The sequence below is a fragment of the Gadus macrocephalus genome, chromosome 19 (genome assembly GCF_031168955.1).
Source record: "Gadus macrocephalus chromosome 19, ASM3116895v1".
Taxonomy (NCBI): domain Eukaryota; kingdom Metazoa; phylum Chordata; class Actinopteri; order Gadiformes; family Gadidae; genus Gadus; species Gadus macrocephalus.
In genome coordinates this window covers 17318875-17333906 of record NC_082400.1, presented here as the reverse complement: position 1 = coordinate 17333906, position 15032 = coordinate 17318875, and the positions used below count along the sequence as shown (strand labels likewise).

Sequence of the window (15032 nt, the reverse complement as noted above, 5' to 3'; positions counted from 1 at the left end):
AAATGATGCATACAACAATAATTATAATGAATTTACGCACCCTGAAAGCAAGTATATTGCGCCTTTACGTATATGTACAATAGAAAAAAGTAAAAAATATGTGTTTATATTATTTGAGTTGACCAACATATGCGTACAGTTAACTCTAGCAAACTAAAAAAACTGCAGTGATTCATTGATCGATGTTTTCTTGGTCTCCAGCCCAAGTCGAAGATCTCAGCGTCTCGCAAGCTCTCCCTCAAAGTAAGTGACTTCTCCTCTCTCTATTCATTAGCACCGCATCGTTTCTGAATTCACTGCATTCGTCTTCTGTCTGTTAAAAGTCCCTCAAGTGCTTTTCAAAGATGTGCAGATTCTTTCCCCCAGAGCTCTGCTGCATCAGTCCCAGGATTAGTTGGACTTAAGAAGGCTTTCCTGTTTCTGTTCTGCACTGCACCTCCTTTTCCTCCCACCCCCCTCCTCCTCCCTCCTTCCTCTCACTCTTCCCTTCCTTCCTCCCACCCCCCCTCCTCCTCTCTCTCTCTTCGTTCCTCCCCTCCTCCCTCCATCCCACTCCTCCTCCCTCCCCCTCTCCCTCCTCCTCCCTCCCCCTCTCCCTCCTGCTCCTCCTCTTCCCTCCCTCCCACTCCTCCTCCCTCCCCCTCTCCCTCCTCCTCCCTCCCCCTCTCCCTCCCCCTCTCCCTCCTGCCCCTCCTTTTCCCTCCCTCCCACTCCTCCTCCCACTCCTCCTCCCACCCCCTCCCCCTCCTCCCCCTCCTCCCCCTCCCCCTCCCCCTCCTCTCCCAGATCCTGCTCCTCACCAGAGCGTGTGAGGCGTTGGAGTGTGAGCGTCAGGAGCGGGAGGAGGAGAAGGAGCGCTACCTCGGGGAGAAGCTGCCCCCCCTGCAGCTGTCCGGGCTGAAGATGGAGGAACTACAAGTGAGTGGCCGGGATCCTAGCCCCCACCCACCCCCTCGTGGTGGAGAAGCTCCCCCCTGGGGGGAGAGTGACACCGCAAAGGGGAGGAAACTAACAAACACGGCCGTAGAATAAGACGTTTTAGGGCTGAGGTGGGTAACAGAGTGAAAGGACAAGTTAACGTGGAGCTTAACTAGGGCACTACAAATTAAAAACGTTATACCATCCGTCCTTGAATTACTGAAATCATCCATCCATCTATGGATGGATGGATGAATGGATGGATAAATGATGGATAGAAAGATACCTTTATAGATCCTAAAGGTAATCAGGTTTTTTAGTAGCGAACAGTGAGACAGAAGACAACAGAAAATAAACAAGTTATACGAAAAAAAACACACACGTTTTACTCATGTAGGACACGGAGATAAGTTTAAAGACTTTTTTTGCTTTCCTAACATGCAAATATTTATTCCTCTCCAGAATCTATGCAAAGAGCTTCATTCAAAAATTGACCTTGCGGATGAGGAGCGATACGACTGCGAGCACAAAGTGATCAAACACAACAAAGATGTAAGTGACAGAATCGGTGATCAACCGTATTGACACTTCAATTCTTGTTCCAATCCCAACGTTTGCTTCATAGCTGAGCTAAAATCTCAAATCAATGTTTCTCTGAGGCCAAAAGATCATTAAAAATCATGAGATTCTTGCCGGTTTCAGATCAGCGAACTGAAGATGAAGGTCCAGGACCTGGGAGGGAAGTTTAAGAAGCCGGCCCTGAGGAAGGTGAGGGTGTCGGCAGACGAGATGATGAGGGCCCTCCTGGGCTCCAAGCACAAGGGCTCCATGGACCTCAGGGCCAACCTGAAGTCTGTGAAGAAGGAGGACGTCAAAACAGACAAGGTACACCATCAGGGCCTTCCCACCGGGCCTCGTCTCAAACTTACCATGAGGACCGCTTATTTACCACCGTAGAAGTAACCTTTCCTGAGTTTCCCATCTGGGGTATAAAGTATTATCATATCTTAATTGGTTTGATTAACGTTTATAACAAAAGACAGCATGAAAAAAACCACATTGAAGCATCTAGTTTAAAATAACCTGTTCTGAAATGACAAATTCCTCACAGTCACCACACTGTCACAGAGTCTTCCTCACGATGTGTGTGTGACCTCTGTTCCTCTGACGTTCCCCGCCGGTCCTCCAGGTGCTCACGTCTGAGGTGAGCGACTGGCGTAAGAACGTGGAGGCCATGTCCGGGATGGAGGGTCGTAAGAAGATGTTCGACGCGGCCGGCGGCGGTCAGTGAGTGGCCCCGGATCCAGGAACCAGAGACGGTTGAAAGCTTTGAAAATTTCGGTAAAAAAGTGTAACAATAAATAAATAAGGTGATTGCTTACCTGACAGTTAACCCTGCTTTTATCGCGTTGACGGACATTTTCTGTGAAAACCCGAAGGGAATGAGATCCAGGAGTGCCCCCCCACCCCCTCCAGGAGTGCCCCCCCACCCCCTCCAGGAGTGCCCCCCCACCCCCTCCAGGAGTGCCCCCCCACCCCCTCCAGGAGTGCCCCCCACCCCCTCCAGGAGTGCCCCCCCACCCCCTCCAGGAGTGCCCCCCCACCCCCTCCAGGAGTGCCCCCCCACCCCCTCCAGGAGTGCCCCCCCACCCCCTCCAGGAGTGCCCCCCCACCCCCTCCAGGAGTGCCCCCCCACCCCCTCCAGGAGTGCCCCCCCACCCCCTCCAGGAGTGCCCCCCCACCCCCTCCAGGAGTGCCCCCCCACCCCCTCCAGGAGTGCCCCCCCACCCCCAACCCCCTTGAGTTGCTCGTCTTTTATTTATCTCCAGAATTATTGTGTGGGTAGTTACTAGTGCATCTGAAGGACGTAAGTAAATAGAAATAAACAAAAGTTATCTGGTTTCAGTTGTGCCTTTGTTTCTACCAGAGTGTGTCTCTGTTAAAGTCTATGTGAAACATGTAGCGTACTTTCGAACTTTAATAAGTAGAAAATGTTGATGAGGACTTTTTGGGACACAAAAAATGTGATTGAATCTGTCAGGATGTTACATAAGGCTATTACAGACTTTACGAGGAATGGAATGGAAATGTGTGATATCAGTTCAAATGGCAAGCCTACCAACTACTAACAAAAACCTGACTCCCAGCAGGGGAGAGAATAGATGCACAGGTGAAGGATTTGCTAACAAGGGGAAAAAACAGAAATGTTCAATTCATGTTGTCTTTAAGTCTTACTCATTGGTTGATCAGTTCACCTGATGATAGGTCAGAAGATAAGAGGGGAGGGGCTACAACAGGTGCTACCCCCCCGTTCTATCTATCTATAGTGCAGCAGAGTGCTGAACAGACCGTTCCCTGTTCTTCAAATTGAGTCGATTTGGAAACAAATGTTTTATTAGAACTTTAGAACATTGTGGTTTTCTTAAATGTAGGAGGGTGTTCAATGTGGTTTTATTCATTCTCTATGCTGATTGGTGAATACATCTTCAAACTCCGTCCATCGTTTCCTGTGGTCAATTCCTGTTTTTGTATCAATGCTTTTTACTGCTTCATGGTTCATCACAACTTTAGAACACTGTCCCCTTTTTATCGACCCTATTTATATGCAGTGCCATGGTATGACATTGAGTTGTCTTTGCAAGTATGTAATGAGACATTTTGAAAGGTCCCTATTATTGTAGGATCACGTTAATAGTGAGTCTGTCTTCAGAAGATGAGGGCCAGCTTGGGCGCAGTGGCTGGTTGGGGACACACCCCCATTATTTTAAGCGGTGCTCTTATGATATCATAACTACTGACCTCCCAATGCTGATAGGAAAAGCCACCGGCATTGTTGCCCTGAATGTGTGGGTGTGTGTGTGTGTGTGTGTGTGTGTGTGTGTGTGTGTGTGTGTGTGTGTGTGTGTGTGTGTGTATGTGTGTGTGTGTGTGTGTGTGTGTGTGTGTGTGTGTGTGTGTGTGTGTGTGTGTGTGTGTGTGTGTGTATTTGTGTGTTTGCATATCAGAGGGTTGACAGGATGTTGTCACCCACACTTTGTCATTTAAAGCATGGAGGCAATGCCCACAAGGCCAACAATAGCTCAAGGCTGCCTGGAACATGAGTAGGGGTGGATGTCTGGAAGGCCTGGGGCCTGGGGTTCTGATCCCAGGACAGAGATGGTGGATGGGGGCTGGGCTGGGGGTGGGGTGCAGACAGTTGACATCATAATGTTTTATTAGGGCTCTCTGTTTCAGCAGACAAAGGAGCACCCGGTACAGTGATCTCATGTGTTAAACTCTCGCCGTCTAAAGAGTCGTATTCCTTTGAGTGGGTGTATTTATAATGTTAGCTGTGTTCTCACGTTACGTCTTGTCCGACCTTGCCTGATGCTAATGTGTGTTGTGGAGGTTGCGGTTCGTACCAGGTGAATTGGGCCATAAATACCCCTGAGGGACTTCTCAGTCTGTTATCAGTGTGTTATAATGGTAGACCAAGGTCAATCCTTTGGGACCTTTTATACATATTAATGAACTCAAAATACACCCATTGTTAATTAACGTAATAATACATTGAATGTAATTGGTCAAATATAACAGATGGTATTGTCAGTGTATTGTGCAGTATTCTGACTGCAGTACTTATCAATAGCCATTTGATGGCAGTCACAAAATGTGGAATATTGTTCAACCTATGAAAATTAAAACATACATGGAAACAATATATCAGTCCCTTAGACCTCAATAACAAGTTGCCTGCCTACCTTCAAAATACCTACCGAGCTGTCTAACCTACTTAACCTACCGACATAACACCGAGAACGTCCTACCTACATACCTAAGGAATCTCAACCCAATGACCTACTGTACCTAGCTACCCAACTACAGAACTACCTACCTACCTACCTACCTACCTACCTACCTACCTACCTACCTACCTACCTACCTACCTACCTACCTACCTACCTACCTGCCTGCCTGCCTACCTACCTACCTGCCTGCCTGCCTGCCTGCCTACCTACCTACCTACCTGCCTGCCTGCCTGCCTGCCTACTTGCCTACCTACCTACCTACCTACCTACCTACCTACCTACCTACCTACCTACCTACCTACCTGCCTGCCTGCCTACCTACCTACCTACCTACCTACCTACCTACCTACCTACCTGCCTGCCTACCAACCTACCTACCTACCTACCTGCCTGCCTGCCTACCTACCTACCTACCTGCCTACCTACCTACCTACCTACCTACCTACCTACCTACCTACCTACCTACCTACCTACCTACCTACCTACCTGCCTGCCTACCTACCTACCTACCTACCTACCTGCCTACCTACCTACCTACCTACCTACCTACCTACCTGCCTGCCTGCCTACCTACCTACCTACCTACCTACCTACCTACCTACCTACCTACCTACCTACCTACCTACCTACCTACCTACCTACCTCCCTCCCTACCTACCTACCTACCTACCTACCTACCTACCTACCTACCTACCTACCTACCTACCTACCTACCTACCTACCTACCTACCTACCTACCTACCTACCTACCTGCCTGCCTACCTACCTACCTACCTACCTACCTACCTACCTACCTACCTACCTACCTGCCTGCCTACCTACCTACCTACCTACCTACCTACCTACCTACCTACCTACCTACCTACCTGCCTACTGTACCGACACACTAACATACGTCTACTTATCTGCCTACTGTAACTACCTACTAACTGAACTCTACCTACCTATCTACTGTACCTACCTAACTACAGAACTACCTATCTACCTATCTACTGTACCTACCTAACTACAGAACTACCTATCTACCTACCTACTGTACCTACCTAACTACAGAACTACCTATCTACCTACCTACTGTACCTACATCGAGGGGAGAATAGAGAAAGAAGAGCAGGCTAACTAGCTTGTCTGCTTCCTCTGAGTTCTCTTCATTCTCCCTCTCTCTCTGTTTATCATGCTCTCCCTCCCTCTCCATCTCTCTCTGTTTACCCATCATGCTCTCTCCCCCTCTCCGTCTCTCTCTCTCTCTCTGTTTACCCATCATGCTCCCTCCCCCTCTCCGTCTCTCTCCCCCTCTCTCTCTGTTACCACCCTCTCTCCCTCTCCGTCTCTCTCCCCCTCTCTCTCTGTTACCACCCTCTCTCCCTCTCCGTCTCTCTCCCCCTCTCTCTCTGTTACCACCCTCTCTCCCTCTCCGTCTCTCTCCCCCTCTCTCTCTGTTACCACCCTCTCTCCCTCTCCGTCTCTCTGTCCCTCTCTCTCTGTTACCACCCTCTCTCCCTCTCCGTCTCTCTCCCCCTCTCTCTCTGTTACCACCCTCTCTCCCTCTCCGTCTCTCTCCCCCTCTCTCTCTGTTACCACCCTCTCTCCCTCTCCGTCTCTCTGTCCCTCTCTCTCTGTTACCACCCTCTCTCCCTCTCCGTCTCTCTCCCCCTCTCTCTCTGTTACCACCCTCTCTCCCTCTCCGTCTCTCTGTCCCTCTCTCTCTGTTACCACCCTCTCTCCCTCTCCGTCTCTCTCCCCCTCTCTCTCTGTTACCACCCTCTCTCCCTCTCCGTCTCTCTCCCCCTCTCTCTCTGTTACCACCCTCTCTCCCTCTCCGTCTCTCTGTCCCTCTCTCTCTGTTACCACCCTCTCTCCCTCTCCGTCTCTCTGTCCCTCTCTCTCTGTTACCACCCTCTCTCCCCCTCTCTCTCTGTTACCACCCTCTCTCCCTCTCCGTCTCTCTGTCCCTCTCTCTCTGTTACCACCCTCTCTCCCTCTCCGTCTCTCTGTCCCTCTCTCTCTGTTACCACCCTCTCTCCCTCTCCGTCTCTCTGCCCCTCTCTCTCTGTTACCACCCTCTCTCCCTCTCCGTCTCTCTGTCCCTCTCTCTCTGTTACCACCCTCTCTCCCTCTCCGTCTCTCTCCCCCTCTCTCTCTGTTACCACCCTCTCTCCCTCTCCGTCTCTCTCCCCCTCTCTCTCTGTTACCACCCTCTCTCCCTCTCCGTCTCTCTGTCCCTCTCTCTCTGTTACCACCCTCTCTCCCTCTCCGTCTCTCTCCCCCTCTCTCTCTGTTACCACCCTCTCTCCCTCTCCGTCTCTCTCCCCCTCTCTCTCTGTTACCACCCTCTCTCCCTCTCCGTCTCTCTGTCCCTCTCTCTCTGTTACCACCCTCTCTCCCTCTCCGTCTCTCTGTCCCTCTCTCTCTGTTACCACCCTCTCTCCCTCTCCGTCTCTCTCCCCCTCTCTCTCTGTTACCACCCTCTCTCCCTCTCCGTCTCTCTCTGTTACCACCCTCTCTCCCTCTCCGTCTCTCTGTCCCTCTCTCTCTGTTACCACCCTCTCTCCCTCTCCGTCTCTCTCCCCTCTCTCTCTGTTACCACCCTCTCTCCCTCTCCGTCTCTCTGTCCCTCTCTCTCTGTTACCACCCTCTCTCCCTCTCCGTCTCTCTGTCCCTCTCTCTCTGTTACCACCCTCTCTCCCTCTCCGTCTCTCTGTCCCTCTCTCTCTGTTACCACCCTCTCTCCCTCTCCGTCTCTCTGTCCCTCTCTCTCTGTTACCACCCTCTCTCCCTCTCCGTCTCTCTCCCCCTCTCTCTCTGTTACCACCCTCTCTCCCTCTCCGTCTCTCTGTCCCTCTCTCTCTGTTACCACCCTCTCTCCCTCTCCGTCTCTCTGTCCCTCTCTCTCTGTTACCACCCTCTCTCCCTCTCCGTCTCTCTGTCCCTCTCTCTCTGTTACCACCCTCTCTCCCTCTCCGTCTCTCTGTCCCTCTCTCTCTGTTACCACCCTCTCTCCCTCTCCGTCTCTCTGTCCCTCTCTCTCTGTTACCACCCTCTCTCCCTCTCCGTCTCTCTCCCCCTCTCTCTCTGTTACCACCCTCTCTCCCTCTCCGTCTCTCTGTCCCTCTCTCTCTGTTACCACCCTCTCTCCCTCTCCGTCTCTCTGTCCCTCTCTCTCTGTTACCACCCTCTCTCCCTCTCCGTCTCTCTGTCCCTCTCTCTCTGTTACCACCCTCTCTCCCTCTCCGTCTCTCTCCCCCTCTCTCTCTGTTACCACCCTCTCTCCCTCTCCGTCTCTCTGTCCCTCTCTCTCTGTTACCACCCTCTCTCCCTCTCCGTCTCTCTCCCCCTCTCTCTCTGTTACCACCCTCTCTCCCTCTCCGTCTCTCTCCCCCTCTCTCTCTGTTACCACCCTCTCTCCCTCTCCGTCTCTCTCCCCCTCTCTCTCTGTTACCACCCTCTCTCCCTCTCCGTCTCTCTCCCCCTCTCTCTCTGTTACCACCCTCTCTCCCTCTCCGTCTCTCTCCCCCTCTCTCTCTGTTACCACCCTCTCTCTCTCTCCGTCTCTCTCCCCCTCTCTCTCTGTTACCACCCTCTCTCCCTCTCCGTCTCTCTCCCCCTCTCTCTCTGTTACCACCCTCTCTCCCTCTCCGTCTCTCTGTCCCTCTCTCTCTGTTACCACCCTCTCTCCCTCTCCGTCTCTCTGTCCCTCTCTCTCTGTTACCACCCTCTCTCCCTCTCCGTCTCTCTGTCCCTCTCTCTCTGTTACCACCCTCTCTCCCTCTCCCCCTCTCTGTCCCTCTCTCTCTGTTACCACCCTCTCTCCCTCTCCGTCTCTCTGTCCCTCTCTCTCTGTTACCACCCTCTCTCCCTCTCCGTCTCTCTGTCCCTCTCTCTCTGTTACCACCCTCTCTCCCTCTCCGTCTCTCTGTCCCTCTCTCTCTGTTACCACCCTCTCTCCCTCTCCGTCTCTCTCCCCCTCTCTCTCTGTTACCACCCTCTCTCCCTCTCCGTCTCTCTGTCCCTCTCTCTCTGTTACCACCCTCTCTCCCTCTCCGTCTCTCTCCCCCTCTCTCTCTGTTACCACCCTCTCTCCCTCTCCGTCTCTCTCCCCCTCTCTCTCTGTTACCACCCTCTCTCCCTCTCCGTCTCTCTCCCCCTCTCTCTCTGTTACCACCCTCTCTCCCTCTCCGTCTCTCTGTCCCTCTCTCTCTGTTACCACCCTCTCTCCCTCTCCGTCTCTCTGCCCCTCTCTCTCTGTTACCACCCTCTCTCCCTCTCCGTCTCTCTGTCCCTCTCTCTGTTACCACCCTCTCTCCCTCTCCGTCTCTCTGTCCCTCTCTCTCTGTTACCACCCTCTCTCTCTCTCCGTCTCTCTGTCCCTCTCTCTCTGTTACCACCCTCTCTCCCTCTCCGTCTCTCTCCCCCTCTCTCTCTGTTACCACCCTCTCTCCCTCTCCGTCTCTCTCCCCCTCTCTCTCTGTTACCACCCTCTCTCCCTCTCCGTCTCTCTCCCCCTCTCTCTCTGTTACCACCCTCTCTCCCTCTCCGTCTCTCTCCCCCTCTCTCTCTGTTACCACCCTCTCTCCCTCTCCGTCTCTCTGTCCCTCTCTCTCTGTTACCACCCTCTCTCCCTCTCCGTCTCTCTGTCCCTCTCTCTCTGTTACCACCCTCTCTCCCTCTCCGTCTCTCTCCCCCTCTCTCTCTGTTACCACCCTCTCTCCCTCTCCGTCTCTCTCCCCCTCTCTCTCTGTTACCACCCTCTCTCCCTCTCCGTCTCTCTCCCCCTCTCTCTCTGTTACCACCCTCTCTCCCTCTCCGTCTCTCTATCCCTCTCTCTCTGTTACCACCCTCTCTCCCTCTCCGTCTCTCTCCCCCTCTCTCTCTGTTACCACCCTCTCTCCCTCTCCGTCTCTCTGTCCCTCTCTCTCTGTTACCACCCTCTCTCCCTCTCCGTCTCTCTGTCCCTCTCTCTCTGTTACCACCCTCTCTCCCTCTCCGTCTCTCTGTCCCTCTCTCTCTGTTACCACCCTCTCTCCCTCTCCGTCTCTCTCCCCCTCTCTCTCTGTTACCACCCTCTCTCTCTCTCCGTCTCTCTGTCCCTCTCTCTCTGTTACCACCCTCTCTCCCTCTCCGTCTCTCTCCCCCTCTCTCTCTGTTACCACCCTCTCTCCCTCTCCCCCTCTCTGTCCCTCTCTCTCTGTTACCACCCTCTCTCCCTCTCCGTCTCTCTGTCCCTCTCTCTCTGTTACCACCCTCTCTCCCTCTCCGTCTCTCTCCCCCTCTCTCTGTTACCACCCTCTCTCCCTCTCCGTCTCTCTGTCCCTCTCTCTCTGTTACCACCCTCTCTCCCTCTCCGTCTCTCTCCCCCTCTCTCTCTGTTACCACCCTCTCTCCCTCTCCGTCTCTCTGTCCCTCTCTCTCTGTTACCACCCTCTCTCCCTCTCCGTCTCTCTGTCCCTCTCTCTCTGTTACCACCCTCTCTCCCTCTCCGTCTCTCTGTCCCTCTCTCTCTGTTACCACCCTCTCTCCCTCTCCGTCTCTCTGTCCCTCTCTCTCTGTTACCACCCTCTCTCCCTCTCCGTCTCTCTCCCCCTCTCTCTCTGTTACCACCCTCTCTCCCTCTCCGTCTCTCTGTCCCTCTCTCTCTGTTACCACCCTCTCTCCCTCTCCGTCTCTCTGTCCCTCTCTCTCTGTTACCACCCTCTCTCCCTCTCCGTCTCTCTGTCCCTCTCTCTCTGTTACCACCCTCTCTCCCTCTCCGTCTCTCTCCCCCTCTCTCTCTGTTACCACCCTCTCTCCCTCTCCGTCTCTCTCCCCCTCTCTCTCTGTTACCACCCTCTCTCCCTCTCCGTCTCTCTGCCCCTCTCTCTCTGTTACCACCCTCTCTCCCTCTCCGTCTCTCTGTCCCTCTCTCTCTGTTACCACCCTCTCTCCCTCTCCGTCTCTCTCCCCCTCTCTCTCTGTTACCACCCTCTCTCCCTCTCCGTCTCTCTGTCCCTCTCTCTCTGTTACCACCCTCTCTCCCTCTCCGTCTCTCTGTCCCTCTCTCTCTGTTACCACCCTCTCTCCCTCTCCGTCTCTCTCCCCCTCTCTCTCTGTTACCACCCTCTCTCCCTCTCCGTCTCTCTCCCCCTCTCTCTCTGTTACCACCCTCTCTCCCTCTCCGTCTCTCTGTCCCTCTCTCTCTGTTACCACCCTCTCTCCCCCTCCGTCTCTCTCCCCCTCTCTCTCTGTTACCACCCTCTCTCTCTCTCCGTCTCTCTCTCTTTCTGTCTGGAACCCTCCATCACGTCCTCTGATCCTTCCTGACAGGTTGTCCCACTTGGTTCTCACTTTAATCTCTCCCTGTTTGTGACGCCCGCTCCCGCTCCCCCCCCCCCCCCCCCCCCCTCCCCTCCCGCCTGCCACCTCTCCCCCCCTCTCCCCCCCTCTCCCCCCCTCTCCCCCCCGTTCTTCCTCCTCTCAGGTTGATCTGAGGTGAGAGCGCCTCCCGGGGGACACGAGGTGAAGCTCCACAACAAAACCATCACCTGCCCTCCGGGTCCGTCCATCTGTCCATCTGTCCATCTGTCCATCTGTCCATCTGTCCGTCTGTCCATCTGTCCATCTGTCCATCTGTCCATCTGTCCATCTGTCCGTTGGACAGATGGACAGATGGACACATAAACAGATGGACGGACACACAGACGAATATACAAACAGCCAGCTAGACAGAGAGACAGACAGATAGACAGATAGACAGATAGACAGATAGATAGATAGATAGATAGATAGATAGATAGATAGATAGATAGATAGATAGATAGATAGATAGATAGATAGATAGATAGATAGATAGATAGATAGATAGACAGACAGATAGATAGATAGATAGATAGATAGATAGATAGACAGACAGACAGATAGATAGATAGATAGATAGATAGATAGACAGATAGATAGATAGATAGATAGATAGATAGAATGAATGGATAGATGGACATACAGACAGATAAAGGTGAATAGATTGACAGACACACAGACAGATGGATAGAGATAGAAGGACAGAATGACGGACAACCAGAAAGAAGAACATGCAGAGAGACATATATCAAAATGATTCATCAGACCGAGAGAGGTTAAAAGAGGGTCAGACACACAGACAGATAGATAGACAGAAGTGGATAGGTGAAGAGACAGACAGATGAGCACATAGATAGACAGGTTTTATTGATTGACAGATAGTGGGTATTAGTGTACTAATATACTACGGTCATATTTATATATTCATTTATATATATTCTATATATATCTGGCCCACATGGCAGTCGTCTTTATTCTTCATTAAAGAGTCCTTGAGTCTTTTTTAAAGCATTCACCACACACCCACACACCAACTCACACAAGGCCACACACACTTGCTTCACAGAGCAAATGTTAATTGGATAGTGAAGGAGGGGAACACGTCTCCCTCAGCTCAGGGAGGCGGGAGGGGGAAGCGGTGGATGAGATGACAGCGAACCAATGAGACAAACTTCTCATTCACTCTCCATCCAATTGACCCCCGCTTGGAGAGGGTGACGGTTCACTGACGAGCACTTAACCCCACATCACTCCTAGCGACGACGTCTGGCCGGAGACACGCGGGTCATCGTTTTATTGTCTTGGTCCAGTCAGCGTGTTCCTGTGCATTCGTTGCTTTACATCCACCAGTATCAACCACTGACCAGTAGGCCTACCTGAGCTCAGGTAGGCCTATTGTGAAACTGCAAACTTGAGATGAATTTATGAGGCATGTTTAATTTTAAACAGGGCACTGATGTTAAGAGATGTTACCCAAAACACTAATGTGGTTCAAATACCAGGGCACGGGTAGCAGTCTGACCGAGTGACAACACACAGCGTGTGTTTGTGTGTGTGTATTTCTGTGTGTGTCTCTGTGTTTGTGCATGTGTATTTCTGTGTGTGTGTTTGTGTGTGTGTATTTCTGTGTGTGTGTGTGTGTTTGTGTGTGTGTATTTCTGTGTGTGTGGGTGTGTTTGCGTATGTGTATTTCTGTGTGTGCGCGTGTGTTTGTGTGTGTGTGTGTGTATTTCTGTGTGTGTGTGTGTGTGTTTGTTTGTGTGTGGGTGTGTTTGCGTATGTGGAGTTCTGTGTGTGTGCGTCCTGTGACAAGGCACCTGTCTGTGCTGCAACATTTATTGGCTGTTTCATCAGCGACAGTCTGTGTGTGGTATGTGTGCGTGTGTGTGTGCGCGCGCGTTGCTATGCCTGTGTGCGTCCGAGGGAAGGGGTTGCATATTTGTTGCACAGCATTCAACACAATGCACAAACTGGCTCAGATCAACAGGCAGACAAATGTCAAACTGGAAATAACTGGTACCAAAATGAGCTGCTTGCTTAATCGCGAGTTAAGTTAAAAATGTAAGAAATTATTATTATTTTTAATTACATTTTCTCGCTCTTTGTAAACGCAGTTCGGGCAACACAGACATCATCAAGACAAATGAATTATTAGATACATTAAAAATAAGAAGTTGCATTTCAACAGTTATCAGGAAAGTGCGTCAACAAATTCATAAATGCCTTCCTTAATGTTAATGCAAGGCACCGTTTAGCAATCAGCATTATGATATTATTATGGGAACCAGGGCACGTCCTTCAGTCTCGTTAGGGTAATGAGGAGTTGAGTAGAAAAGGCAGCATTATGATATGAGCGAGAAGCATGACGCTGGCTTAAAGTCATTGTGGATCACAAGCCCTGACTTTAAGCAAGGAGTGGATTCCATTTGCTAATTAAATTTCAATTGCATTTGAAACAAGAAAATTAAATATCCCGGTAATATGTTGAAAGCATTCATATCGGAAACACGTTTTAGAGATGTCTTGGGTGGTTGGACCGTGAGTGTGGTCTGCTCAGCTGTATAACTTCCATCAGGGCTGTAAACCTTGAGAGCACCTCCCATTATCCTTCCCAATAACAAGACCTCAAGAAGTTAATCCAATCTCTTATAAGACACTGGGCTTATCTAACGGTGTGTGTGTGTGTGTGTGTGTGTGTTTGTCCCACTTTAGAACGGTGTTATCAAATAACATTTATATTTAGAGCAGGTGAATGACATCACACAATCCCAGCATGCATCAGTCTGGCGTCTGACCAATGCTATCTTACCAGTATAACCTGGTTCAATGTCGTTGATTAGAGGTTTACGGTATGATTTGATCAGTGCCGGAGCTGAAGTAATATCCATAGGCTCCCTGAATTGAGCTATACAATATTAATATACGCCTTAATGTACTATTGACTTTGCTCCACATTGCTTGGCTGTCTTGCCCACCCCAGAGAAGAGACATGCTCGCTTCAAGGTTTACAGATGCACAGCAGTGTACAGCACTGCCTCCTGCAGCCCTGAATACTTATTATTCATTACTGCTGATGGTAGATGCAGTCCTGTGATTGGTCTCTGTGCTCTTGACGGCATGGGGTTGGGCGTTAATCAAGGCAACATAATCCCCACCATACCTTGAAGCAGCCTGTTTATCAATCCATTCTCTGAAATTTCGGCTCAGTACAGCCCGATAATGGCTGCTCAACTCTCAGCCGAAAGGTACCTGGTTAGATCCCCATCATCCTCCCTGAGCCAGATGCACTGCCCCTACCTGCCCCACAATGACATGAACCTGAAGTCACAGTAGCAAAGTCCATCTGGATCAATGCGTTTGCCCAATGACTGAATAGCAAATACTTTAATGATATGATCAAAAATGGATCTGACTCGAGGAAATTTAAATGTGGAGGGAAATGTGCGCTGGATGTGTGGGCTGGATGTGTGCGGTGGATGTGTGGTGGATGTGTGCGGTGGATGTGTGCGGTGGATGTGTACGGTGGATGTGTGCGATGAATGTGTGCGGTGGATGTGTGCGGTGGATGTGTATGTGGATGTGTGCGGTGGATGTGTGAGGTGGATGTGTGCGGTGGATGTGTAAGGTGGATGTGTAAGGTGAATGTGTAAGGTGGATGTGTAAGGTGGATGTGTAAGGTGAAGGAGTGTGCAATTCCTCCCCCATTTATGAAAGGGCATCATGTCCCGAATGCGTAGTAATCGGTAAAGCCTAAAGTCAAGTGGAAGTCAATCACATTCACCCTCAAACACTTTAATTGATGAATCAAATTGTGCATTAATCATCCCAATGAAATGCAGGGTGTGCACTTCCCGGCCGTCACCTCTCGTGGTCTGAGTTAATCTTCAGTGGGGCAGCTGTGTACTTCTATTGATTGCCCCTGAGCCAATAGAAAGGCAGAGGGGAAGCCGATCGTTATTGGTGTTTGTGATGCAGAGGTCTACGAGATGCGTTGTT

The 15032-nt window shown here is 51.1% G+C and overlaps 1 protein-coding gene across 1 annotated transcript; it reads left to right on the top strand.

Moving 5' to 3' along the window:
* The first annotated feature begins 84 nt into the window (after nucleotides 1-84).
* Nucleotides 85-3416, top strand: LOC132447873 (troponin I, slow skeletal muscle-like). Its single transcript, XM_060038883.1, has 5 exons — nucleotides 85-243; nucleotides 787-918; nucleotides 1381-1470; nucleotides 1621-1803; nucleotides 2108-3416. The coding sequence occupies exons 2-5, from the start codon at nucleotides 904-906 to the stop codon at nucleotides 2207-2209; spliced, it is 390 nt and encodes a 129-aa protein (XP_059894866.1). The 5' UTR covers nucleotides 85-243; nucleotides 787-903; the 3' UTR covers nucleotides 2210-3416.
* Nucleotides 3417-15032: the final 11616 nt, after the last annotated feature.